This window comes from Triplophysa rosa, linkage group LG10 (genome assembly GCF_024868665.1).
Source record: "Triplophysa rosa linkage group LG10, Trosa_1v2, whole genome shotgun sequence".
NCBI classification, from domain to species: domain Eukaryota; kingdom Metazoa; phylum Chordata; class Actinopteri; order Cypriniformes; family Nemacheilidae; genus Triplophysa; species Triplophysa rosa.
Window position 1 is genome coordinate 21,958,103 of NC_079899.1, and position 27,556 is coordinate 21,985,658.

General features: G+C 39.0%; 1 protein-coding gene across 2 annotated transcripts; it reads left to right on the plus strand.

Moving 5' to 3' along the window:
- The first annotated feature begins 58 nt into the window (after positions 1–58).
- Positions 59–27,556, plus strand: fam184aa (family with sequence similarity 184 member Aa). 2 transcript variants are annotated; one of them, XM_057343243.1, is made up of 17 exons: positions 59–831; positions 2,220–3,074; positions 4,934–5,069; positions 5,488–5,669; positions 6,811–6,996; positions 7,524–7,646; positions 8,675–8,836; positions 9,236–9,357; positions 9,720–9,870; positions 14,008–14,220; positions 15,728–15,881; positions 17,215–17,342; positions 19,247–19,431; positions 21,727–21,873; positions 22,165–22,282; positions 22,481–22,585; positions 23,715–27,556. In XM_057343243.1, exons 1-17 carry the CDS (start codon positions 643–645, stop codon positions 23,904–23,906), a joined length of 3,348 nt encoding a protein of 1,115 aa, XP_057199226.1. In that variant the 5' UTR covers positions 59–642; the 3' UTR covers positions 23,907–27,556. The 2 variants fall into 2 exon arrangements, with proteins under 2 accessions (XP_057199226.1, XP_057199227.1); XM_057343244.1 differs by having other exon boundaries at positions 67–831; positions 26,453–27,556.

Below are 27,556 nucleotides of genomic sequence, written 5' to 3' on the forward strand. Positions count from 1 at the left end.
ACAGACGACAGCTGTGTAAGATGTCAGTTTGTTTTAATAGACAAAATATGGTGCTTGTTTTGCATTTGAGGCCATTTGATCGTTTTCGAGTTTTTTTTACAGATCTGGCAAATCTACCCTACATGTTTCTTACATAAATACAATACACATTACATTACGTATTTGCGGCAGAAGTACTGCCTTAAAATGAGACAGCGGTGTGAGGTAACCGATGCGCTCGCGCATTACTGACCTAACAGCTCTTACGTCATCGTTTACAACTCTCTCACTTACTCTTTCTTTCTTTCTCTCTCACTTCTCTCCTCACTCTCCACATCTCTCTCACTCCTGCTCCGCATACGCCAGCATGTGATGAGGCAGCCCATTGTCGTGCATGCGTTCACTAAAAGACACAAATAACATGCCTTCGCACGCGCCCCACGCATCGAGATAAGCAAATGCCAGTCGTTCGGAATACTGAAATCTTCTTGAATGTTGAACATACAACCCTTTCATCGGTGCTCTCAAATGCAGTGATTGACATGTGGGTGAGGAATAGCACGCTCGATCTGGATGGATTCATACGGATGACCGGTGCGGCTATGTCGCAGCATCATCCTTAACCCACTCGCGGGGATCTTTTTTTCGTTACGGTACGTGAAGATGGCGACGGGAACGGGATGGCACCAGACGTACAGCGCAGCTCCAGGCAACAATGCTCCTGCTGCCTCTGGAACAGGGACCAGTCCATCTTCTACATCCAGCAATCTGCTGTACGATTCTGCTCTGAGCATGGAGTACACTCAAGACCTGCACCTGAAGATGAGTAAAAAAATAGCACAACTCACTAAGGTTGGTCGTATTATCATCATATGACCTGGTGATTGCTTTAGATTTCAGGAAGCATGTGATGTAATGTCACATTTTTCCGCAGTTTATTGGAACTTTAATATTTTGCGTGATGTCTAATCTTTATCCCCCACAGTCAGATGCCCTACATATTGCAATTTTGCACCACAAGATTTTTTTCCTCTGCAAAAATCTGTTTATAATCCTAGACACGATTTGCAAAACGCTAATCTATGATTAGTTTCTAAAAAAAAATCGCCAACACCTTTATGTAATGAGTCCTGCATGCATCTTTAATGCAGAGATCAGTCTAGTTTTATGTTTGGGGTCCCAGAGGATCGTGATGTTACGTGTAAAAACAAAAACAGTCATCTGTTATTTAAGATAGCAAATCTTTTAATATGCTCTCCTGACCAAACAAAAGCCAGCAGGCACATATTGTTGATGCTGGAACCCTGGTTTGTCACAGCATGCACATAACACGTTGCAGAAATGTGCAATACCAACAATAACATGGTTTCTGTTTGGTTTTGAGTTCGACTGGAGTAAAACACATTGTAGAAAAATGCAATAAACATCTGGCAGGAATATGCTTCTATACGTGAACACCATCTGATCAGAGAATCGTATAAAATGCACTGCATTTATCTGTGTTGGCATTTTTAATGAAGAATGCTTGATGCATGTTCAAAATAGTTAATAATCAGGATTAGAAACAGCTGTGACGCATCAACAGGAGACTCAAAATCGAACTAGTCTCTCAGACCCCAAACAGAATAGAAGTGTTAATGAAATTCAAGGATAATTCCTGTTCTTCATTGGTTATTTAGAGATGTAAAAGACATGATTGACGCTTTACGGTGAGCTGTGAAGAAAATTCAGTTTTACAGGTCAGAAATTGATATCGGTACTGTATCGGTAACCTACTTAAGGCTACAGTGCAAAATTAAAATTGTGCAACACAGAATGTCTTACACAGTATGTTAATAACATGGGATGCGACAGAAAGGAATCAATTAAAGATGAAAAGGAGCGCGGTAGCGTGCGAGCAGCATGTGAAGGCTGTTGGCTTTGATGTGAAACTCTTAAGCGCAAACAAAGAGAGCCGTGATAATGATGAAATGCTTGGCTGGAGAAAACGATTGAACCTGAAGGACTGCAAAAGTGAATTTTAGTATAGACCCTACCTACATTATAATGTTTGATCCCTTGGGTTAAATTAATAGTGACTATTCTTATTTGTATTGAGTATTAGTAACGAATTTTTGGTCTCTTGCATGCATTTTGCCTCATTTTAGTTTAGTTTTTCATGTCATGCATTATCAAGTGTTTCTGGGTATTTAAAAGAAGATGCAAAAGAGAAGCCAAAACATTAACTGTTTATCTCCTAGGTCATTTATGCCCTCAACACGAAAAACGACGAGCACGAAGACGCGATTCAGTCTCTCAAGGAGGCTCACGACGATGAGGTGCAGCACATCCTGACAGAGACTCGAGAGAAGATCCTCCAATACAAGAGCAAGATCGGAGACGAGGCCGACTTGAAACGCCGCCTGCAGTCCCTGGAGGAATCCGTGGAACTGCACGAGCACATGAAACGTCAAGCCCTGGCCGAATTCGAGATGTATCGCCAGCGCATGGAGGACACGCAGCTGTGCACGGAGGCCCAGCACACGCAGCGCGTGGTCTCCATGTCCCGCGAGGTGGAGGAAATGCGGCACGAGTTCGAGGAGAAGCTGCGCTCTTTCAGCCAGGTGCAGGCTCAGTTCGAGCAGGAGAAACGGCGGGCGTTGGTGGAGCTCAAGTCTTCCCACCAGCAGGAGGTGGAGGAGCTGCTGGAAAGCCAGCAGAACCAGAGCGCGTCCTCCAGTCTGGAGCAGGAGAAGCTGGCGGACCTGCACCGCACCGAGCTGGAGTCGCTGATGGAGCGCGTGGAGGAGCTGACACAGGACAAGGTCCGGCTGGTGGAGGAGTATGATGCTAAGCTGAGCAAGGCCCAGGCGTTCTATGAGCGTGAGCTGGAGGCCATGAGGCGGACGCAACAGCTCACGACAGAGAACCTGCTGGCCTGGAAGAGGACGGAGGTGGAATTAAGAAAGGAGTTTCAGGTGCAAGAGGGAGCGCTTCAGAGGACGCTGTGCAAGCTCCGTGCTGAATTACACAGAGCTCAGGAGGTGGCGCGAGAGAGCAGAGACAAAACCAACAGACTGCAGGCGTCTCTCAACAATGCGGAGGTCACGATCAAGGTGTGGATTTCAGCACGCTCAGTGACTAGAGATGGGTGTTACTTCGGCAACGTGTTTTTTTATTCCAGTAAACTGACTTTTTTGATTTGTACATATGAAGGTCACATTCAAACTATCATTTTTGTTTCTTTTCAAATGTCTTTGGCTGTTTGTAAAGTTTTATTCTTTTACCCTTGTCCCACAGCGAGACTTTTACTCTTGAAATCCATCGTAAAAATATGAATTATTACATTCTAAAAACTATGCAAATTTAAAGGAATAGTTAGCCTAAAAACGAAAATTCTGTCATCGTTTACTTACCCTCTTGTCCTTTCAAACCTGTATGACTTTCTGTCTTCTGCAGAACACAAAGAAGATATTTTCAAGAATGTTGGTCACCGAACAACAGCTGTACCCATTCACTTGTATTGTATGGACACAAAACCAATGGAAGTCAATGGGTACCGCCGTTGTTTGTTTACTAACATTATTCAAAATATCTTTTGTGTTCTGCAGAAGAAATTTGAAATGAGTAAATGAAAAATGAAACCATTTTATTATTAGATATTGACTACGTTTACATACACCCTCATAATGCGATTATAATAGGATTTTGGCAGTATTGCCATTACACTGTACCTCATGTAAACGCAATCAGTCGATTTAAATAATGTGATTAAGCTCATAATCGCAGTAAGTATAATCGAAGTAACATATGTGGTGTTCGCCGGTTTTAATCACAATATGAAGGCATGTAAACACCTTAATCGCATTTATGCTGCTCTGATCAAGGTGCCCGTGTGCTTCTGTCACGCACCATACACGCAAATTCATGGTAAACATGACAGTCTGAAGTTTAAAGCCGTGGTCAGACTTGACTTTGAGCATGCGAAGATCGTTCGGACGGTGGTACGAAAATGGGCGGGCGCGATTCCCCCATTTTTTACATTTCTGTACCGAGAGGTCACGCTGTGACGTATTGATCTTCTAGTGGTCTCACGCACTCACGTGACGCGAATTCGCAAGTCAGAGTTCACCAAACTTGAACTTTTTTTATTCAAATATAAATGTTACAGTCAAGGGGGTACATTATGCAGATACATAAAAATGATCAAATATCACACATCTTTCGCTTTCGTCAGCGCTCGGCTCGGCTAATGTCCGTCCTGTGCACTGTGCACCTTACTGCTGATTGGCTACAAGGTTGTTTTGGTACTCGGCCCGACTCAGTTGTCTAAAGCGTAATTCGGAAATCGGTTACCCCGCCTTTAAGTTACGCAGCAAAATGCGAAATATCGTTGGACGGGCCTGCCTTTCCGGTCTGTCGCATTCGTCTGCGTATGAATGGAGTCAATGGAGGGAAAAGTCAAGTGTGACCGTGGCTTAACCGTCAACACAACTTGCTGTCAGCAGTCTCTGCTCCTTATCTTCATACAGAAACAGTGCGAACGCGATGACAGCGTACATCACCATTGGGGAGACATTCCTTCTATATTCATCACGGCGCCGAATAACCATAAAATAAATCCACATAACGCTAACAAATATATTAAAACGATAGCCAGTAACACACACCTACGGTATTTAAGATCATCGTTTGTGCTTTGTATTATAGCAAATAATCAGACTAATCAAACTTCCATGTAAACGGGAGCAAAGAGGTGTTCTCATGTCATGTAAACATGTTACTGCGATGAAGTCCTTACTCTGATTATTGGAAATAATCGCATTATTGATGCGCCTGTAAACGTAGTCTATGTTAGCTGAGACAAAGTGCCTTAAATGCCCAGATTAAACACCATTAAACGGTGTAAAAATAAATAAATTAAATTAAAGAGTTGAGAATTATCAAAATAATTTTGAGTCTTCTCTTTTGGCAGGAGTTACACAAGCAGCTGGAGGAGGTGATACAGGACGGCGAGATTTGGGTGATGCAGCTTAAGGACACAGAATATGAGCTGGAGGGAAGCAGGGACCGAGTTCAGCAGCAGGCCAATGAAATTCTTCACAAAGCTAGTGAGAATAATGGCATGGCCAAATTACTTTTTTTTTGCCTTGTATGAGAGTGAACAACTCTGCAATGTAGGAGGGGTTTTTTAGAGAGATTGCGGTTTCGTAATTGAAGTTTGGCAGGATTATGGTCAGCTTGGTCTGGAGCTGCAGACAGCATGCCCACTGACCGCCCACAGTCTGTTTACTGACCATCTGATGCGTATTGCACAAAAATGGACAATTACTGGCTGATATCACCAGTTTTGATATCTGATTGGCTGGCTTTATGTAACCTGTCGCGTAGGTATGAGCACGTATGAGCACGTACCCGAACGATTCTCTTGATGCAAAGTCTGCAAAGTTCGTTTTTTATGTATCCGTTATTGGAGAGGTGTAAATCTAACTATCAAGTAGTTGAAAATCTCCTGTGATTCATCTACAGGTCAAATCGGCTCTCTTCAAGCGACCCAAATGAGCCATGAGGCCACTATCAGGGATCTAGGCTCCGAGCAGAACCGTCTGAAGGAGAAGATCCTACAGCTGGAGGAGGAAAGAGAGGGTCTTCAGAAACAGATGCACACACTTGAAGAACAACAGCACCAGAAGATCTTCAATTTAGAGAAGGTAAATCACTTGTTGGCTTTTCTTCTCTTGGTGTGTTATTTTTCAGATAATTTCTCCCATCCCACCTTGAAATGCACAGGCAAATGTGTATCAGGTTGATTTCACCAAAAAGTGCTTTTATGTGCTTTTAATCTTTCTTTCTTTAAGTTTAATGTGGCAACATTGGCTCAACCAATAGATTTAACCAAACGTGTGAGTTGGGGCCCACTGTGAAAAAATGAGTTTCTTAGTATTTGTGTCTTGTTTATCAGTACAAATATCTATAGGTGGTTTTAGCAGCAACAACATAAACAAACATTATGTGGCCCAAATTTTTCAAGGGTCCAGTGTATGAAATTTAGCGACATCTACTGGTGAGATTGCGCAATGCAACCAACGGCTCACTCCACCTCTCCCCACTCCTTTTTGAAGCACTAAGGTGGCTCTCACAGGACAAAGATGTCATCACGTTTTCGCTTCTTTGCCGAAGGAGATAACGTATTTACGAAACGCACTCAGTAGAGCAGTTTGTCCGTTTAGGGCTACTGTAGAAACAACATGGCGAATTCCATGCAGGGGGACCCTTGGTGTATGTAGATAGAAATAGCTCATTCTATGGTAACAAAAACATAGCGCTTTATTATGTAAGGTCTTTATACACTTCGGAAGACATAGTTATGTATATTATATTGCATTTCTGTCAATAGATCTACCAAAAGATGACACACAGGACCTTTAATATCTTAGCTAATTTGACTACTTTCAAGTAAATGTATCTTGTTTAAAGACTTTTTTATATGTGTACTGGAAAACAAAACAAAAATATTAAGGAAGAAATACGTTTTTGCAGTGTGGAATCAGCAGGTGAGAGAACCTCATTCCTCATCGCTTGAAGGACACTTGCAAACAGTCATCATTTTTGCGGTTTCTTTTTTTTCTCATTTGTTTCTGCTTATAGCAGAGTTTTTTACGCTTTTATGTGGATGTCCTAAAATAGGTGACATTGATACAAACCAGAGAGCAGAAAGATACAGAACCTCACCACAAAGTGTTTCGAGTCACAAATCCACCACTGAAGACTGGAAACAATTATCATGGTCTTCGACACGAGATTGTTAAGATCTGACAAGGGTGTAAATGAAGCGCTGTGTTGTTTTGGCAGTCGCTCCGTGAGGAAAAGCAGAACTACGAGATGGAGCTGGCACATGTCAGGGCCAAATACGAGGAGGAAACGTCTCGTCTAAAAGAAAGCCATACGGATTCCGTAGAAGAACTACAGGAGAAACACACAGTCCAGCAGGAGAGCGCACGTAATGCCGCAGAGAGAGAGAAGAGCCAGTTACTCAATGTAAGAACATACATACGTCTGTGTAAGGATTTGGAGCTTTAGATTTGCCAAAGAAGATAAATTTATATTTCTGTTTGCTGTATGATTTGTTCTAGTAGCAGTTTTTCACTATTCTCTGAGTTCTGTTTAACAAACTGTTTAAAAATAAACTGTAACATCTCCTGAGTGTATTAGAGCTGGGCTTCCCATATGCAAGACAAATTAAACATATAAATATTCAGTTCTGTTAAACGCTCCTGACTGAGAGCTCCGCTAAATGACATTTTCTGCCGCTCGCCCGTTTTGTAGCGCCACGAAAATAGCTTTCAATCACGACGGATATCGAGACTAATCTACTTGTCATCTCGTGGCAATCACGTCACTTTACTTTTTGGGAATGTCTCTTTGCTAGACAAAGCTTTTTCCTCACTGTAATTAAATCTGCTCCATCTGCCAGCGGCAGATTGTCACACTGTCTAGATGTACCTCTTCTTTAATTGCTCTGTTATGGTGCTTCTAATGTTGTCTTTTCATATCTGCTGACGCAGGAGATGAGACAACAGTTTGAGATTCGATGTCTGTCATTGGAGGAGCAGAGGAACCACCTGCAGCAACAGTTGGAGACCATACGGGAGGAACTTACTACTAAGCTGAATATGGCCAACCAAGAGGTTTAAATCCACAACTGTTTTACAGTTTTTTTTTACAGATAATCTCTAAAACAGCCTTTTGATTTTTTATAGTTCAAATTTGTTTGTTGATCTGCCTTACAACCTGCTGCTGGATCTTGTGTCCCAATTCAAATACTATCCATCCTTTATAGTAATAGAAATTATTAGGGCTGTCAAACGATTAATCGCGATTAATCGCATCCAGAATAAAAGTTTGTGTTTACATAATATATGTCTGTGTACTGTGCATGTTAATTTTGTATTTATAAATACAAACACACACACATGAATACATATTTAGGAAATATTTACATGTATTTGTTTATATTTACCAATAATTGAAATTATATATAAATGTTTATTAATTTTGAGATTTTTCTTAAATATATGCATGTATGTGTATGTGTTAATAAATACAAAATTATTATGCACAGTACACAGATATATATTATGTAAACACAAACTCTTATTCTGGATGCGATTAATTGCGATTAATCGTTTGACAGCCCTAGAAATTATGTTAAAATGACTATCCTTACTGTAGGTGTGCTTTCTTACGCAGAACACAAAAGAAGATATTTTTAAGAATGTTGGTAACCGAACAATGGCGGTACCCATTCACTTCTATTGCGTGGACACAAAACCAATGCAAGTCAATGGGTACCGCCACTGTTTGGTTGCAAACATTCTTAAAAACATTTTCTTTAATGTTCTTTCTTTAAAGAAGAAAAAAAGCCATACAGGTTTGAAATAACAAGTAGGTAAGTAAGTGAGAGCAGTGAACTATCCCTTTAATACTTAAAAAACATGAAGTTCTCATTAACAGAATTTTCAGCATTCAAAATGTAAATGTGCATACAAAATTTTCCTCTAGACCGTATATTTAACACTGCAGAGAGACTACCACATGTATTCATTGTTGTCAAATCTAAGTTTCCCTAAACCTAGCAAGCACTGCTTTTTTCGGCAGAAAATGTAAATCAAGCGAATTGTTATGTGCATTTGACTGTCATTGTGGTTAATCTCAGGTGGCTCATCTGAAGGATCTTGTCAAAGAGAGCGAAGAAAATCTAGATAGCGCTGAGAGCCACATCTCCTGTCTTAAAGACAGCCAGGAAAAGCTTCTCATCGAGCTGGACGTCACCAGGGCGAGAGTGAGAGAGACAAGCAACCTTCTCACAGACCTACAAGTAAAACCCTCTGCTTTTTACTCTATTTATCACTTACAACCTGCGTAATGAGTGAATCTCTCATTCTGCTAGAAAAACAGAGGCAGGCTATCGATATAAAACGCTCACGCTGTAGGAGCGTGACGATAGTGTTTAAACTGAGAGCGTGAATTCAGCGTGGCAATCACTGCAATAGGAGACGGATAATGGAGCGTGGCTGTGATGTTAAAAGAAAAATTAAGCCTCATTCAGTTTCAAAGGCACCCAAAACAGCCACTTTTGTTCGGCGCTGAAGGCCGCAAAGTGCGGCAAGAGCTAGCATGCCTAAACATCCAGTTTGTGTTATCAGCTCTACAGCAAACTGTGTCTCTCTTTGATTTTCCCCTGATGAATCATTACCCACACTTCAAACACTCACAGGAGGAGATCGAAACCCAGAAACAGCAACACGAGGCTCGGATCATCGCCGTCAAAACGGAGGAGAAGCAGAAGATGGACAAAATCACGGAGGAGCTGGACCTGAAGTGGACCGACGCTCTGAGGTGCTACACGAAGCGCACACGATGTACACGGTGCTAAAAATGAAGCTGAGATTTGCACGCCGCATTTAATTAAATAAACTGTGACTGTACTGTGTGTTTGGTATTTGGAGCACACATTAAATCAAATATAAACGGCTGTTAAATGGAGGCAGTGTGTCCTGTATCAAAACCTATCCAACAAATCCCTTTCCCCAAAGCGTGCATTTGGATTAAAATATGCTTTATCCATCTAACCTGCACAACTGTAGTCAGATGAGACATTTTTTTTGTTTATGCGAGATAAACATTTTTAAAGTAATGCATCCTTGTGTCTTGTCAGTTGTGCCCTTTGTTTATCTGTCTCTTTGTTATTGGATCTCTAGAGCCGAGCTGAAGGGTATGCGAGAGGAGCTGACAGCCGAGTATCAGGCAGAGAAACAGGTGGCACTGACGCAACTTTCCCAACAGAGAGATCTGGAGATGATGGCAGCCAGAGAGAGCTGGCAGAGGAAGGTGGAGGACCTTTTGGAACAGGTAACACAAAGTTAAAAAGGCGCCATTTATCTGACAATAAGAATTAAACGGTTGCTATTTTAAAGGTCAAATGTGTAATTTTTTGGAGGATGACAGAAATGCAATATAACATACATAACTAAGTCTTCAGAGGTGTATAAAGACCTTACCTAATGAAGCGTTGTGTTTTTATTATCTTAGGATGAGCTATTTCTGTTTACATACACAGCCGGTCCTCTTACATGGAATTCGCCATGCTGTGTCTACAGTAGCCCTAAACAGATAAACGGCTCTACAGAGTGCGTTTCGTAAATACGTTATTTCCTCTTGCAAAGAAGTGAAAACGTGACGACATCTTAGTTCTGTGTCAGCCACCGTAGTGCGCCAATAGGGAGGGGTAGAGTTAGTCTAAGCCTCAGATGTCACGCCCAAGGACCGTTGGCTAAACGTCTGATGCGTAAGGCACACTTTTCTGTAAACATTTCAGTACGTTCGAAGTCGTCGTCTGATTGGTTGAATTTCACAGGATTTCCGGGAGACGTGCGTGTCGCGCTCTTTAACGGTCTGCCTGGAAACAACACGAAGCCGTCTGATCTAAGAAGAAAGCTGTCGTGTTTACAACGGTTGCAATAAGAATTCGTCACGATCGACTAAACGCTTAATTCTTAAAAGTATGTGAGGTTCACGGCATAAACGTATTATCATTTTGTTGCTGTTAACTTTTGACACGTTCGTGAACGTACACCGGTCTGTAAGTGCGGGGACATTTCCACGCCTCTAAACATGACTGCGGCACAAAACGAAACGTGATTGGTTACCTTTCAGTCATATGGCCTCTTGGGCGGGCCTTGGCAAAAGAAAGCAGCGAAAAGAAGGTCTGGCTACGCGAGACCTAGATGCTGCTAAATTTCATACACTGGACCTTTAAAGAATTGATAGAAATAAATTATCCACATTCAAATAAAAGGGATAGCTTACCTAAAAAGGAAAGTCTTTCATCATTTACTCAACCACATGTCATTTCAAACCTTCTGCAAAGCAGAAATGTAGATATTTTAAAGAACGTTGGTAACTAAACAACATCGGCCCCCATTGATTTCTACTGTATTGTATGGACACAAAACCACAGAGACATTTTTGAAAATTTCTTGTTTGTGTTCCACAGACAAGAGTCATATACAGGTTTTAAATGACATGGGGGTGCATAAATGATGTCAGAATGTTTATTTTTGGGTGAACTATCCCTTAACAACATGTGGTGCGATTGATAACCACAAAAAAACCAATAAAACATATTTAGTTATTTTGTAAAGTGATGTTTTATTGTAAACTTTGGCTATGCATAAATATAAAAATAAATATAAAAATCTTTACTAGGCATTGTACAGAGCTTTAACAGAGGCTGTGTCCTCACTTCCCATGATGCTCTGTAATGTGACAGCCTGTCTCACGCAGCCTTTCTGTAGCTCTCAAGAATCACTTCACTGTCTGTCATGTCAGGTCCCTGTGTTTGCTGTGTCAGATATATGCCATATTAATATCACTTAAGATCTGTCCTCCGATCAGTGACCCCTGACCATATGTAAACTACAAAATTTCAGTGACCTTATCGGTATAGGTCAGGAGTATTCAATACGCCCTTTTCACATGACGTCACGCATCTTCCGTTCTGCCGCGAAGCAGTGTATCATTACTTCCGCTAGCACTCCAGTTCATAAGGTGGCGGTAATGCACCTATAAGCTGATTTGCCAACCGCCAGTAAAACTCAAGAAGAAGAAGTAGTTACTTCCGCTAGCGCCTCAGAATGGAGTTTACCAAGTGGCTTGCACATCTGCCACAAATACGTCTAGATGATGTACAACGTCTTGCAGACAAATTTTCGCTAACGACAAGATCAAAGCTAGAGAAAGGATACAAATTCTTCGTTGAACAGTACCTGTTTGATTATGAAGGTAAGTGTTTTGTTTTCTTTTTGTGTTAGCGAAGGTGCTAGGATAAGTACTTGAATACGTGTTCTGTCAGTTTTTTTTCTCACTGTTGTTAAATTCCAGCGCGACGGCAAAACGGAAGTTCTTCTTCTTCTTCTTCTTGTTTGTTGCAAGACGGATGTTATGATACACTGCTTTGCAAAAAGGCGGAAATTAAGTGACGTCATTGTGAAAAGGGCGTATTAAAGTTCAAAGATGTCTGGTCTTTATATTTTTTTCCAAATGAAGGTCCGGACAATATGTTTTTTGAAAATAAATAAATATTTAATCAATTTAGCCCAGTTGGATATACTGTATATATATATACTGTATAAAAGATGTGATCAGGCCATTTATTTTATATTTTGAAAAAGCAAACAGTAAACAGACTGACAGATACAAATGCTTTAATATTTGATGCATTTTGTTTACTGTTGTGTGTCCATTTACCTGCTCTGTGTCTGCACTACTATTGTTAAAATAAGCACGTGTTTGCTGCTCTTCATGCGGCGCATCTTTGGCGGCAGAGAAGCAGCGCGCGCGGAGCGGAAAGGGTTCAAATGAAGCGCGTTTGGCGCTAGATAAAGGTATTAGAGGATATGGGGCAAAATATAAATTACATAAATGTTCCTGAGAGCGCGTGTGATGCGATTCTCTGTTTTGGCTCAATTCAAACAAACCGAAATAAGTTTAAAGTTTTAAAGGGTTTATTACTTCCAATTGAAGATGACTGGTATAAGTCAATATTTGCATGTAATAAAAACTTGTTAGTTTCCATTCACGTAATTTTTACTCTATAATAGTTCTTTATTTCTAGCATAAATGTCTCTGAAAACATGCATAGCTTTTATATCTACTGTCATTTTACTTCTGACATGCAGTAAATGTGTCTTATTTAAAACAGATTTCATTTCCAGTGCAGTAACTCTAGCGTGGTCTCAACCTCACGTAATCCTGAATCTAATAAATCCCTCAGCAGTATGTTAAGACAAAACTCAAAGCCAGTTTCAAAGGCAGTATAACCTCATCCTGAAGCTGAAACGCTCTCCTCTTTGTTGGCCTCATTTTATTGCCTCGGTGTCTATTTTGGGCCTGCCGTTTGCTGCATGTGGAGATGTTCTCACCATATTCGCTGCTTCATCTTAATCCTGTTCTTATCTTATTTATCAGTCCGAGAGAATTAAAACCCCTCGTCTCCTGCAGATTGAGCTGTTATGAATACATTACTTTTCTCATTTCAGGTTACCTAGGGGTACTGGAGAGAGAGAAAAAAGGTTTAAAATGAATATTTAATTCGTATTACTCATGACACAGCTCCATGGAGATTTGAATAGCAGCTTCCTGTCTGTACATGTTGATTTCCTGTTTTGTTTCCTAATCTGTTTCAGAGATCATTTTATTTATTGCACAAAATTTACTTTCTTAGTTCGTACTGTTGTCTCGTTTATCTGTAATAACAACAAATTTATGCCATTTTCAAAACTGTGTGATAAGACTTTCAGATCTTTATAAGATATAAGTTTATTGTTCTTACCCCACTGGTACATTGTTTCTTGTAAATCTAACACAATTTAATGAGTTTATGTTTTTAACTAAAATAAAAGTTCACCGATGGGATAAACTTAATTGGAGATATATTCTCTGAAAGCGAATCTTAATTTCTAATGCAATTTTGCTTCCAACGTGTATTTATCTTGTGTGGAAGGAAAACATGACAAACTGTTTGCAGTGTTTTTATTCTCACTAATAAATAGATGATTATTTTTTATTTATTTATTGAAGATTAATTTCTTATTGTTACCTGACTGACTCGAGTCCTACACACTGCTTGCAAAGTCACTGAGGGATATACATTGCTTGGTGTTGTAACAAAGGATGAACTGTTGTCTAAATGGTCTTTTTGTCTAAATGGTTCAATAAGAAACCTTTACATCCGAAGAACCTTTCTGGCCACTCAAAGGTTCTTTGTGGCGAAAAAAGGTTCTTCAGATTATAAAAAGGTAAGAAAGAGATGGTTCTTTAAAGAACCTTTAAATAAATAGTTATATTTGTGAAACCAATCTGTGAAGAACCTTTCAAGCACCTTTGTTTTTAAGCGTGAGCTTCTCCCAAATCCGAGTCATCCGCAGTTCACAGTTCTCTCTGAAAGACGTCTGTGCGAGGCTTTTTAACCTGTTTCTCTCGTGTCAGATCTCTCTGCTGAAGCAGAGCCTGGAGCTTCAGATGTCGCAGTCGAAAAACGCTCTGCAGCAGTTGCAGGCGCAGTTTAGCCAGGAGCGCGAGCACCTGGCGCAGCAGCTGCAGGAGCTGGCGCTGGAGCATCAGCACAGAGAGTGCCGCCTGCAGGAGGTCCACTGCTGCGCCCTGCAGGATATGGAGGACGCGCAACAGATGGAGCTCAGGGTAACTGCACCATCTGTACCAGCACGGCTAACACGCACACGTATAAACCGACATGTGCAAGACATACACTTACACATGCAGGCTGCACATAAGCTTTCAGATGAGGCCGAGAACCCAGGAATCACACTTGAGTCAATATTGAGACGTTTCTCTATTTCGTAGTGCTTCTTCAATCTGTGACCTGATGTTGTTTTGTTATGCCCCAAAACATATACATGTGTCTGATTGAGGATGTGTGTCGCTTTTGCTCCGTCTTTAAAGGATGTTGATTCTGTTTTGTTTCTGTACAATGAAAGTGAATGGTGGCTGTCAATTAACATCCTGCTTAACATCTCCTTTTGTGCTCCACGGAAGAAAGTCATGCAGGTTTTGAACAACATGTAAGGGATGGCAGACTTTTTATTTTGGGGTGAACTATTTCTTTAAGACCCAGCTCTCATATAGCAATCATTCATCAGTTACTTTCTCGCTCTGGACCAGAGCAACCATCTCCATTCTGCATGATGCCTTTATAATGTACAGTAAATATCCCTTTGTGTTGTTTTGTGTCTATTCCTCTCCCATAAATGTTTATGCTAACACATTTCTCATTCACTGTCGTTTTATTAAAAAAATGGACGTGACAGAATATTTTAATGTACCGAGGATGGCTGTTTGAAGTAGAAGTGTTGTGTAACATACATGTAACAGGCTTGTCTTCATATCTCTCGGCCTACTTCTGTGGCCAATAAAAAGCACGTTTACGCTGTTTTGGTCGTATTTTGGATTACTAAGTAATGAAAAAAACATTAATAGTTGCTTTCATCTCTGTCCTTTTCTATTGGAATTTGAATGCAGTAGGTGCCACTATGGGTTAGAATGGGTTTTTGGGTGGACTGTGATCTCTCCACGGTCTTCTCAAACCAGAGGGGCAGTCGAAAACTATCCATTAAATGAGACTTGAAATGAATGATTCTCTTTTTTAACGATGCTGTTTTCTGTTATCATTGCATCATCTTGCATATAAATGCAAAAGATCCCTTTCGTTTTATGCATTGCCTGTGTGTTTCTTTTATAATCTACGGTTCAAAAGTTTAGGGTCATTTCTCATTGTCATAAAATCGTTTTGATCATGTGCATAAATGTTTGACATTTTTTATAGACAAAAATGTAATTGTACCAGCATATTAAGACTTGGCTTTTATTTTTAAAAAAGGTTTTGAAGTATATGACATGGAGTAACAGATGGACTTGATCAATAAAAAGCTGCCAATACTTTTTTTTAAAACATCCTAGCCTGTTGACCATGTATATTTTCCTATGTGTTAACTCTCAACATATTAAATAGTTTAATATAAATTTGAAAACATATAGAATGATGCATTGTTTATACATTACAATATATTGAAAAATCGATTCAAATATTAATAAAGAATTAGAAAGCGACTTTAAACATTAGCAGCTGTGTATGTATTTTTCATTCTTAACCATCTCCTTTGTTTGTGTGTGAATGTGTGTGTTTGTGTAGGACCTGGAGGACCGTATGAAGCAGGAACAGAGGGAAGAGTTGCACGCTTTGCGAGATGCTCACAGACAGACCCTGGAGATCCTCCGGCAACAGTCAGAGCAGGAGCTGCAGACCTTACGCTTTGAGCTGGAGGATGAGGGCAAAGCCATGCTGGGTGAGTCACACATCCCCATTAAATATAGCATCACACACAATACCCCAGTTTCAGAGGCATTAATCGGGTCATTCAGGTCTTTTCATGCAGTATGTGCTCGTGTTATGTAAGTAAATGTTTGCGGATGCTTTTATCCAAAGTGACTTTTTAAAGAGATCATCTTCTTGGCGCACGCTGGGGTTAAATGTCTTGCTTATAGACCCCTTTCTCGCCGACGTCACGCTTACGTCACGGCACTAGCTGGAGGCAAACCAATACAAACCAGCACAGATTCGGCTACATAAGGAGTTTAAAATATCATCTTGTTGTGTTGTTTAGTGCCACGATCGACAGAATACAGTCTCCAATTTGATATTTTAACACATTCCCCTGCCATTGTCAAACAAAAACACTGATGACAGCTGTAGTTAAACACAATAAAACGAGCGGACTGAACAGAAACGATCATTAAACATGCTCACGTTTCACGTCATAACAGTAACCTAAGATTAAAAAACGAATGTCTTTTGTTGGTGTGGATTATGATTTGGGTATGTGTCTAAAAATATCTCACGTATGCCTAAATCATAAACTGGGGAACAATGTTATTTTTCACATAGCGTTAACTTTTCAATGCATAGGGTATGCTCGCTAACTTTGTTAGTTATACAACTAGCAGTTAACTATCGGCCAGAAACTAAACATAAAATAAACTGTTTTTCATCTATTTTTAAGTTGTCACAAGTGCATTAGTATAAAGGGAGAGGGAACAGTGAGAGGCTCATGTTATGTGCTAACGTTTGCCACTGCTAGCACACGCAGGCATCTATAGATGTATACGCTCTCAGTTCAATCTTTACAATAAACACTTGGTTTCTCTGTCTGGTAGGTGTAGATGTCAGGCCACTTAACTGGAGGTTATCATGTCAGTTCGTCTCTGGATCCATTCGCGTACAGGTCGGCCAGATTCCTTGCGTTAAAGTCAACTTTTTTAAAAAACAATTGCGGTCCTAGACAGTGAGTGACATTACATGTTAAAGTTTAATCAGATTTTTTTCGAGTCATTCTCAAAAAGCAAGCAAACAAAACGTGCTCCCTAGCATTAGTAATGTGGTCAGAGGGATCTTTCTGCCTCCAGCTAAGCTCCAGCCACAGAAACGCGTCACAATGTTTATTAACAGGAAAGGCGTCTATAACCTATATGATGATAATAGACCATGAGGATAATAGACTTTGATGGTAATAGGGTGTGACTCACTTATTGTGTCTACCCAATAGTCTTTATGGAAAAGGATGTTGATTTTTTGTGTTTGGTATTTTTTTGGGTTTACACTGACTTATGTTTTTGCCGAAGCTTCCTTGCGGTCAGAGCTCAATCATCTTCATGCCACTGCCATTGAACATCTGAGACAAATGCATCTGAAGGAGAACAAGGCCGCCAAACGAGAGCTGGACAACACTATTGAGCGCTGCAAAGAACACGTGAGACATTTTTAAACTTACAAAGTACCACCTCAATAACAAAATGCACCGGAAGGCTAAACCATTAGAAATGTGAGTTATCAGCAAACCTGTCCTCTTGGCTTGGTGATGGATGACTATCTTGGTTTTTGGACTCAGGTGGCACGTAAAGTAGATTTTTGCCACACATGTCTTCAGGTCTGTTACAAAAATATTTTCTGTTAACATTGGTTAAAAAAACAAAATTGGTTTAAAGTTTAAAAAAAATGTATATGTCATAAATATTACACACTTATATACTAATATATATATATATATATATATATATACTGTTTAATATTCATAAAATATTATTAAAAATATATATATACTCATTAGCTACAGTAGATTCTACAGAAGATCTTTTTCAGTCCCGAAATCCTTAGAATTAATACTTTTCTAAATATCACATCTTTTTAATAAGACTTTTTAAGACTTGACTTGAGTCATGATTCATTCATATTTGTGTTGTTAAAAATGGTGGTGTTTGAAGACCTCGTGTATGTTTTATTTATTAGGTTCTCTGCTTGTTCTTGAACCAGCCGTAGCCTGAATTCTGTCTGTGTTTGAAGCTTTTTCTGTCAGAGCAAGAGGGCCAAGAAAACTTGATGACCTAGATGAAAAGCGCATTTGACCCCGAGCAAAACCGCATAGCCACAGATGATATGTGTCATTGTTATCCTCAATGTTAAATCAAAGATTATTATATTTTTTGTCAGCTTTGCAGGATTGAGTTTTAAATGCTCCACTCTTATGTATAGCAGACTTTTTTAAAGACAGAGTTTTCTGACAGAGCATTCCTTCTTTGTCCGTTTGCTTCAGGTCTTAAAGCGATAGTTCACCCAAAAATAAAAATTCTGTCATCATTTATTTACCCTTGTGTCATTCAAAACCATTGTGATACAATGGGACTCAATGAGAACCGATGTTGTTTCAATGTTCTTCAACACATACAGTATTCTTTTGAGTTCTGCAGGAGAAAGAAAGTCAAACAGATTTGGAATGACATGAGGGTGACCAAATGTTGAAATAATTTTTATTTTGAGTAAACTATTCCTTCAAGGAAACACTAGTGCTTCTTGTTTTTAGGAAATGTTTTTTTTTTTTTGAGAAAATTTGACCTCACAGTGCCAAAAACTGCTGTTGTCATGCCTGCCGCGTGTTGCTAAGCTGATGCTACCGTGTTGTGGTTGTTTGCTTAGTGGCCCATGTAAAAAAGGACAACCCCTAAGTCTCTGTGCTGTTTTATGATAAGTTGGGATATTTCAATTGCCTTCGTAAGCACTACCAATAAACCAACTAGAATACCAAAATCCCGCATTGACTTTGTAACTTAATGTTTCAGTGTGAGGGTCGGGCTGGCTGTCTGTTTGGATTTCATAAAGATAAAACTAGATGATACATTTCTACTCTCGGATTCGAGATGTTCGTGTGGTTTCTGAGAATAGAGCGTGAGCATGAGTTCTTCTCAGAGCCGAAAGCAGTGGCAATAATAAAATGTCTCCAGGCTAAGCTGCACTTTACATGAATTTGAAGAATAACGGCAATGAATAAAGAATGAGCTTCTGAGCTCTGAATTCTTAGCCTGCCTTTACACTACTTTTCCATTCTCATATTTGATTCATAATCTTTCCTTCTCTCTGTATTTCTTTCTCTCTCAGTCTCATGTTTGTCTCACTTCACTTAATGCATCTTCATAATTAAATATATTACAATGTTACCTATATACACATTTTGAAAGCCCCTGGGTTTGGTACAAAGCTTTGCGATACTTTTTAAGCAAATCATTCAAGTGTGCTTCAAGTATTACACTTGTGTTTGTGGTGTATTTGGACAAAAGTTGGTTCATTCGTTGAAGGTTATATCTCTTTGTATGTAACATACAGGAGCAAGATCTCTTTGGGCGTATGTCTGACCTACAGCAGGAGGTGAACTGTAGAAAGAACCGGATTGCTGATCTGGACCATGAAATCCACACTCTTAATGAGACCATCAGCACTTTGACCAAGGAACTGGAACTTAAAGGGAAAGAAGTTCTGCGTGTTCGCAGTGAGGCAAACATACACATCAGGTACTACCTGCTCTGTTTGTCCTTTACACATGGTGCGGCCCAGTGGTTAAACGTTTGGGCGTGCAACTGAAAGGTCTGTAATGTTGGTTCAGTCCCACAATGTGTGATCTATTACTTTTCACAATTTTGCTTTTAAAGGGATACTTTACCCAAAAATGACAATTCTGTCATCATTTACTCACCTTCGAGTTGTTCCAAATCTGTACAAATTACTTTGTTCTGATGAACACAGATTTGGCAGAATGCTTATAACCAGACAAATTTTGCCCCCCATTGACCACCATAGTAGGAAAAAACACAATGGTAGTCAAAAGTGCCCCAGAACTGTTTGCTGTCCTACATTCTTCAAAATATCTTATTTCAAAAATGATAAAGTATTTTTTCCTACTATGGGAGTCAATGGGGGAGCAAGATCTGTTTGGTTAAAAGCATTCTTCCAAATATCTTTCTCTGTGCAACGACATTTATACAGATTTCTCGAAGGTGAGTAAATGATGACAGAATTTTCAATTAAGCATTTTAATTTGAATAAGCATGAACTTTTGGTTGTCTATAATAAGTAAAGTGTTCCAACAAATTACATATTGGTAGATGAAAGAGCCATAATTTTACCAATTTAGATAATTTAAATTTGAAGGCTTGAATCTTAATTTTCAGCATTTCTAGATGTATTGTGGCCATTCCACTCAGTGTCTGTTGAATTTCAACAAAATCAAAACTCAGGAGTGACAAAGTAAACCCACTAGCAATCTGAAAGATTGGCAGCATGACAAGACACATGAAAACTGATAAAAATCTTTTTGTCTTTTCCTAAATATATGTTCAAATATTACTGTTGTATTGCTTAAAAGTGAACATGAACTTGTTTTATTTGTAGTATTTACCTAAACATACCCAGAGCCATTGAGAGAGAGAGTTGCGTCAACTCCGTTGACTCCAATGGAACATTTTTTTCACAGCAATGACGGTTCAAGGAGTTTCTCAGTAGTTCCCGGAGGTTACTAGTATTCCTAGATATGTCATTTGCTTGGCTGTAATTCATAGGCAGGGATTATGCTAATTGTGAATGAGTGTGCATGCGCGCCCTGTTTACAAATGATTGGAATTCATTAACATACACACATTTTACTATGATATCTGACGTTTACGAAGTATTTGTGAATCCGGAGGAAAGTTTTCGGGAAGGTCTGTTTTACGCGCAACTTACTCTGAATTTATATATTTACGAATGTTTCATGAATGAGGCCCATTGTGTTTATGTGGATGTCTTGAGTCTGGCTCTTGTCACTTCCTGATCCCATTGGCCCGTCTTCTCTCATCATTTTCTGTCTTCCATCTCTGTGAATAACAAAAATATAAAGAAATACGGGATGTGTTCTTAAGCTCAGGCAGCTGACAGGGTTTCCACACAACAGCACCTCAGGAAGTTTCTGAGGCACCGTAACAAAAATAACAGAGTGCTTCGGGAATAAAAAAATTATATATTTAAAAACGGCAATACTAGTATCTCGGTATAAAAGTAAAACTCAAATTTGTAAACCAGACTGTGGAAAACCAGGCTAAAATCTCTTAATCTTTTAATCTCCTAATCTGATATAACAAGCATCAAAGTTTGATTTCAACCATTCATTTCACTGTGATTTCAGTCTTTGACATGGCCTTAGTCCATATTTAAGATACAAGTATATTTTCACAGAATGTTCTTTACATTATACAGGAAGATTTTATATAGGAAACAGTCTTTTTGGAGGTGTCTTGGTACTGTACATTGTACTGTACATCCTGCTGAGGGCAACATTTTTCAGCTTTTAAATTCAGCCAGGGAATTTCAGGGCACATGATAATACTGTACATTAATGTAAAGGTTAGTGTATAACACAGTTTCGATATATTCATTTTATGCAAAGAACAATGCTGAAACATCTTATACGTGTGTAGAGTGTTATGCATTCACGGTCTGTTATATTGTATAGATCAGTCTAGCTGAAGCTAATTGAATATTTCTCAGCCTCCACTACAGTTTTCTATTCTCACCGTAGAAAAACCTCAAGGTCAGATGAGGTCGTTTTTCCTATGGTTGTATTTAAATGAGGAGCTACTTTCTAGTACATAAATCAGATTGTGTACTTTTGGGAGCTGAGGAAACAGTTTTAGTTGCCCCAGATACGGTTAAAACAAATCTGAACAAATTTCGCGTCCGCTCTGTTTGCTGTATGTTTGCGCTATATATGTCTGTAAATGAATTGCCTTTCATTTTTCAAACCCACTGTATACAATATGTTCTTTTTTTGATAGGGCTCATGAACAGGACCTTTCTAAGCGACTGGAGAGGGAGATTGAAGAGCTGAACGCGACCCACAACCGAGAGACCCAGATCATGCTGTCAGATTTTAACAAAGCTCAAGAGCTGCTAAAAGACAAGATCTCTGCTCTGCAGATTCTGTGAGTGCATCATCACATCTGCAGATAACCGAATGCAGATTGTTCAATGTGGGAATTATTTTTAAGATACAAGAATCTTTCCAGACTAGACCTTGCTGTCTGTGTAGGCAGCAGCATTCTAAGCAAAATCAAACCACTTAAGTGATTGAATTTTTTATCATTTTGTATTATTCCGATGCCTGCTTTTTGAAAATGTCTTTGCATTATGACCAATTTACGATGCCAAAAAATGTAAACAAGCTTGTTTTCACTGATGTACGATTATAAATCTGTTTGTGTCTGTTTGAGCAGATTGGAAGGAACGGAGGAGAAGTTCAGGAACAGAGAGAGCAGACCAGAAGATCTCCAGGTGATCGCTGACCTGCGAGAAATGGTGTGTGAGAGAGAATCTCTGGTGAAGAAGCTTGTGGTAAGAGTTTATCATAATGGACCGTTGCGGGAGAGCACTGAGACTTTTGGTTTTATGTGTGATATTACATGTTGTTTGTTATAGTGTGTTTTTGTTTAGTCCCCAAGCATTACAGTACAGCTGTTCAGATGAAAGTCAATGTCAGTTTGATTTTGTTTCCGCACAAAAATCGGTCTGACATTGCCTTCTTTGTTCCAGGATGACAAGAAGTTTTATCAGCTGGAGTTGGTGAATCGAGAGCCTGGCTTCAACAAAGTGTTCAACACCAATCCTAATGTTGGGGTCATAAACCCCCTTATAAAGGTTAGAGAGTCATACTGATCTGAGTTCATAATAAAAGGTGCATAATCCTAAACTTTTTTAAAGTCTTCCATCTACAGTTTATGGAGCTCAGTATAAAACTAATATTATAAAAGAATACTTTAAAGGTTATGTATTTTACAAAGGTACTGCTGGAATGGGCTGATCTGAAAATACTATTTCAAATTCTTTACTGTTCCCTAAATTTATTTCTGTGGCATAATTTGTGTTTGTTGAGTCGCCATCGTCTGTCTTTTATATCCATGTTCTGTCATGCATTAATTTCTTCCATGCCTTCATAAGCTCTGTTTCAAAACCTACTGAGCTGCCAAGTATTAAGTAAAATATTGAACTATTTAGTATTGATACTTTTCAAATATTTTTTTATTTATTTTAATAAATATACATATATATTGTATCTAAAATCAATATCTCAGATTTTCCACCATCTTGGATAAATTTTCGCAACGTAGATTCTGAGAAGGACACATCTTAACACATTATAACTTATTTGATCTAATATACATATCTTATCATATCTGCTCACTAGATTTTTAACAGAGCTGTCATTGTCGGCCATTTCTACTCCCTGTCTGCATTCATGATGACATTCATTGCCATGTCATCCTTAAAGGAACAGTTCACTCAAAAATAAAAATTCGGTCATTATTTACTCACCCTCAAGTTGTTCCAAATCTGTTTACATTTCTTTGTTCTGATGAACACAAAGAAAGATATTTGGAAGAATGCTTGTAACAGTTCTTGGCCACCATTGACTACCATAGTAGGAAATATTTCTTTATTCTTTAATTTCTTTGTTCTGTTGAACACAATAGAAGATATTTTGAAGAATGTAGGAAAGCAAACAGTTCTGGGGCACTTTTGACTACCGTTGTCATTTTTCCTACTATGGTAGGCCAAGAAATGTTTGGTTACAAGCATTCTTCCAAATATCTTTCTCTGTGTTCATCAGAACAAAGAAATTGATACACATTTGGAACAACTCGAGGGTGAGTAAATGATGACAGAATCTTTCTTTTTTGGCGAACTGTCCCTTTAACTCTGACGCTACGATTCGACACCACTTTCCACCTCCCACAATTCCTTTCTGTGTGTGTCCTTTTTAATGTAGCATAAGAGTAGAAAACCTGCAAACGATCTTGCCAGCTCTCCGAGCCCAAGTGAAGGGGCAACGGGCAGGTCCGTTCCTTCTTCCTGCCTTGAGTCATTCCCCAACTCCCCCATTCACCACCCTGAGCTCAGGTCTAGCAAAGCTCAACCCCCTCCGACCCCTCCGCCTCAGGCCGACTCCGCTCGGAGGTGAGACGCGCCTCGCCGTTTGACGTTCTTGTCTTCACATACCGTACGAGAGACATGCTTAAACCACAGAGCTGTCTGCCATTGGTTGGATCACACGGTCTCAGTCCCGTGCTGCAGTCGCAGAACCGTCAGTCTGTCTGTTGACGTTTTGATGCGAGAACACAGCCGTGTGTGTCCCGAGTGAATTGTGGATATGCTTGTCTCACTTTTTAGTGCATCTCTATGGGTAAACGGCACACACAGTTTGTATCCAATCCTATTATTTTAATATGCATGGTAAATCATGCATATTAATTCTGTCCGATGTGTGTGTGTTGTGTACAGTTGACGTTTATTGAATAATCACAAAACTGCACCGTTGAGACTGAAAAAGGACTGAAATTTCACAAACTGTGTGTGATCACACAATGGCATTGTAAAGCCAGAGCGAGCATGCGGTTGATCTCATGACATCATCACACATGCCTTCAAGAACACATGAATGTGGCCCGCCCATTAGCTGTATTCCATCCTTTACATTTCATGCATATGTTGTTTTTGTGGTTTTAAAATGAGCTATTCAAATGATCTCCAGATATCTGTGGTATTCCTGATGTTCTTTTCCAAGTTACTGTACGTGGCGGCAGTCTTGCACAAAGCTTCGGGCTGAGGGATAATGTTAGTCAGCACTGGCACTGCCCCATATTTTATTTATCGTTTAGAGGAAATACAAGTTCAGCATGACTGCTTGGTGCCTGGGGTTAATTCGATGCTTGACCAGAGTAGCACAGCTTTCTATTGGTCAATCTGCGATATTTACTTGTCACATTATAGGATTGTTCCTGCTGTCACCCAAAACAAAATGAGACCTGACTTAAAAAAATACTGCAAAAGGGAAATACTGAAAATAAACTGGCCTGAAGAAGTGTTTTGGACACTCAAGCCACACTTCTTTGCATCTGAACCAAATGCCATATAAACATAATGCTGCATTGTTTTACAGATTTAAAGGGATAGAGCTGAAAAATGAAAATTCTTTCATTTATTCACTCTCATGTCATTCCAAACCTTTATACATTTATTTTCTCTGCAGAACACAAAGGAAGATGGTAACAAAACAACATTGACCCCATTGATTTCCATTATGGATCAAAACCACTAAGACATTTCTCAAAATATCTCATTTTGTGTTCCACAGAAGAAAGAGTCATACAGGTTTTGAACAACATGAGGGAAAAATTACAACAGAATTTATGTCTGAACTATTCCTTTCATTTCTCTTTACATTAGTTTTTTTCAAGACGTTTTAACAACTGGCCTTAAGGTCACTCTAGTGGATATATACTTTAAGTTTCAGTCAAATCGGACTGTTTTGGGTTAAAAACAAATCGAAAAACAATTTTTTGCATGCATTTTGACTTTTTTCCCGTTTTGGTTTTTCACAAATACAGTATATCAATCGTTTTATCTTTTAAAACCCTACAAACATCTTATTTTTACATTTTGCCTATAAAGTGTGCTTATGCGGTTTCCGTAAATGATACTTGGTGTTGTATTTTGTTACTATGAGCCAAATTAACTAAACAGGGCAGAATAGCGCGAGAGCGCTATTTCAAAAAAGCACCAATGGGAGTGGAAATGTCTGCGGGTGATTTACTAACAAGGCGCACATTAAAAACCACAGTTGCAATATCTCATTCCCATAATAACCAACGCAATCTCTACCAAGAGGAGCGCAAATTAGCGCAGGAAGGTGCGATAGTTTTTACTTCCGTATTTTGTCACATTTCCGAGTGAAATTGAATTTCGAATGAGAAAAATAGTGGGCGTGGCTTTCGTCTTTCTCTGCGATTTGATTGGATGTATAAAAACAATCGTTGCATTTTGAAATGGAACTGGCAGCAGACTGACAGTTGAAGGGGAGGAGTTAACGGATGCTCCGCCCAAGCCGTCTAGCATACGTCATTTAAAGTGGACAGTTATTACAGGACCGAGGTGCATTTTCAGATTTTAATTGAAGATTATGAGGGCACACAAATTTTAAAAAGAGAATGACCCACATTGACAAACTATTTACAATAAACGTAAATAAATAGACATTGTAATATTTAATTTCACTTGGACTTTAAGACATGCTTTTTTGGGGGAGTTAAATAAAGCCAAAAATACCAGTACAATGACGAGCGCAAACCTTAGAAAAGTAAATCACATTGCATGATTCATTTAAATCATCTCCTCCCACAAAGTTAGCATCTGAAGAGGAAACTCCTATGCAATAAGGTCAGTCGCAAAAACAGCTGTGTCCATACCTTTTGGTGTCTTTAGTAAATACCGACAGTAGTTTTTTTACATCAAAAGAGCCATTTGCGCTGCCGCAATCTGGCCCCAAATCTAATGCAATTACATTCATACACATTTACAGTAAATGTGGCTTGATTGTGCAAAATACCTTTTAGGGCCGCTGTGTACATAATGCATCATATCAAGACAAGCGTGGAGTCTTTGACTAGAATGTTATCTTTAAAGTTGCAGTAGTGTGATTGGTGTTTGATTTCTGTGTGTTCTGTACAGCCCTCTTGAGTCTGAGGACGCAACTGTAGCACCAAAAGAAGAGGAACCACAAGAGCTATTTTCACAGTACTTCTCCTTTTAAAGTTTTCAAGACACTCAACTAAAGAGCATGTAAAACTGCGGTTTTCAATAGTTCATTGTCAGTCCTCGGTATTTCACTGTGATTTTTGTTATTTTCCCTTTTTGATATAGGCATTTATTCAATATAAAATAAGATGCACATTCATTTCATATTATATTAATAGATATGTCTTTTCTGGATGGACTGAAACTGTTGGAATACCAATGTCTTGCCAGTTTTGACAATAAATCTCACAAACACGCATATCTGTATTGGGCCGTCTTGTTACAAACGACACATCATCAACTGCAAAAAAACAGGTAGTATCTTATATATATTATGTATGCCAAACACGTTTTTAAAACATCTTACGTGGAAATTTGCATCTTTTGTTGGGTGGTAGTTTTACAAGCATAGTAAAAAGTGTTTTTGGTACTTGAAATAGCCTACTATTTTAAGTGCTTTTTAATATGCTGCAATTTCAAAGACTTCAAGGAAGACTACTCTGACTACTTGAGTTTCATTTAATCTTTTAGAACATATAAAAACATTTTGCCGATTTAAAAATATCCATATAACCTCTATATTTGTACTTTATGATAATTTTCACAGCAAGTGTAAGAGACATCAATATGTTAAATGTACAAGCTAGTTTACATCAGTGTCCACATGCTTTTCTCTGTGCATTATATAGGATTTCTGAAGCTAGACTATTCATTTTGCATTTCAACTAAACAATTACAAAGAAAATGTTTTGGACATCAGTGTAAAATACATTTTCAGCCTCACAAGAGTTAATGTTTTCTATGTCATTCTGCTTTTGTGAACAACTTCCAGCCTTTTGTTAGCATACAGGCCTATTTCTATGTACAGTATATGCATGTGTGTAACTCATTGACATTTAGAGGTCAAATATATTGTTGCAACAAAGGTAAATAGAGAAAGATCAGTGCAATCATTTCAGCAAATTGACACGTGTCGCATCATCAGGAGGACATTCAGTTTCCCAAAACTGTCCAAGATCTTGGCCGGTTGTCGTCTTT

Bases quoted from the DNA above. Each gene is read 5' to 3' on its own strand.
- fam184aa (XM_057343243.1), top strand. From the start codon at position 643: ATGGCGACGGGAACGGGATGGCACCAGACGTACAGCGCAGCTCCAGGC. The intron at 3,075-4,933 runs GTGTGGATTTCA...CTCTTTTGGCAG, and splicing joins ATGCGGAGGTCACGATCAAG to GAGTTACACAAGCAGCTGGA. The intron at 9,358-9,719 runs GTGCTACACGAA...TTGGATCTCTAG, and splicing joins AAGTGGACCGACGCTCTGAG to AGCCGAGCTGAAGGGTATGC.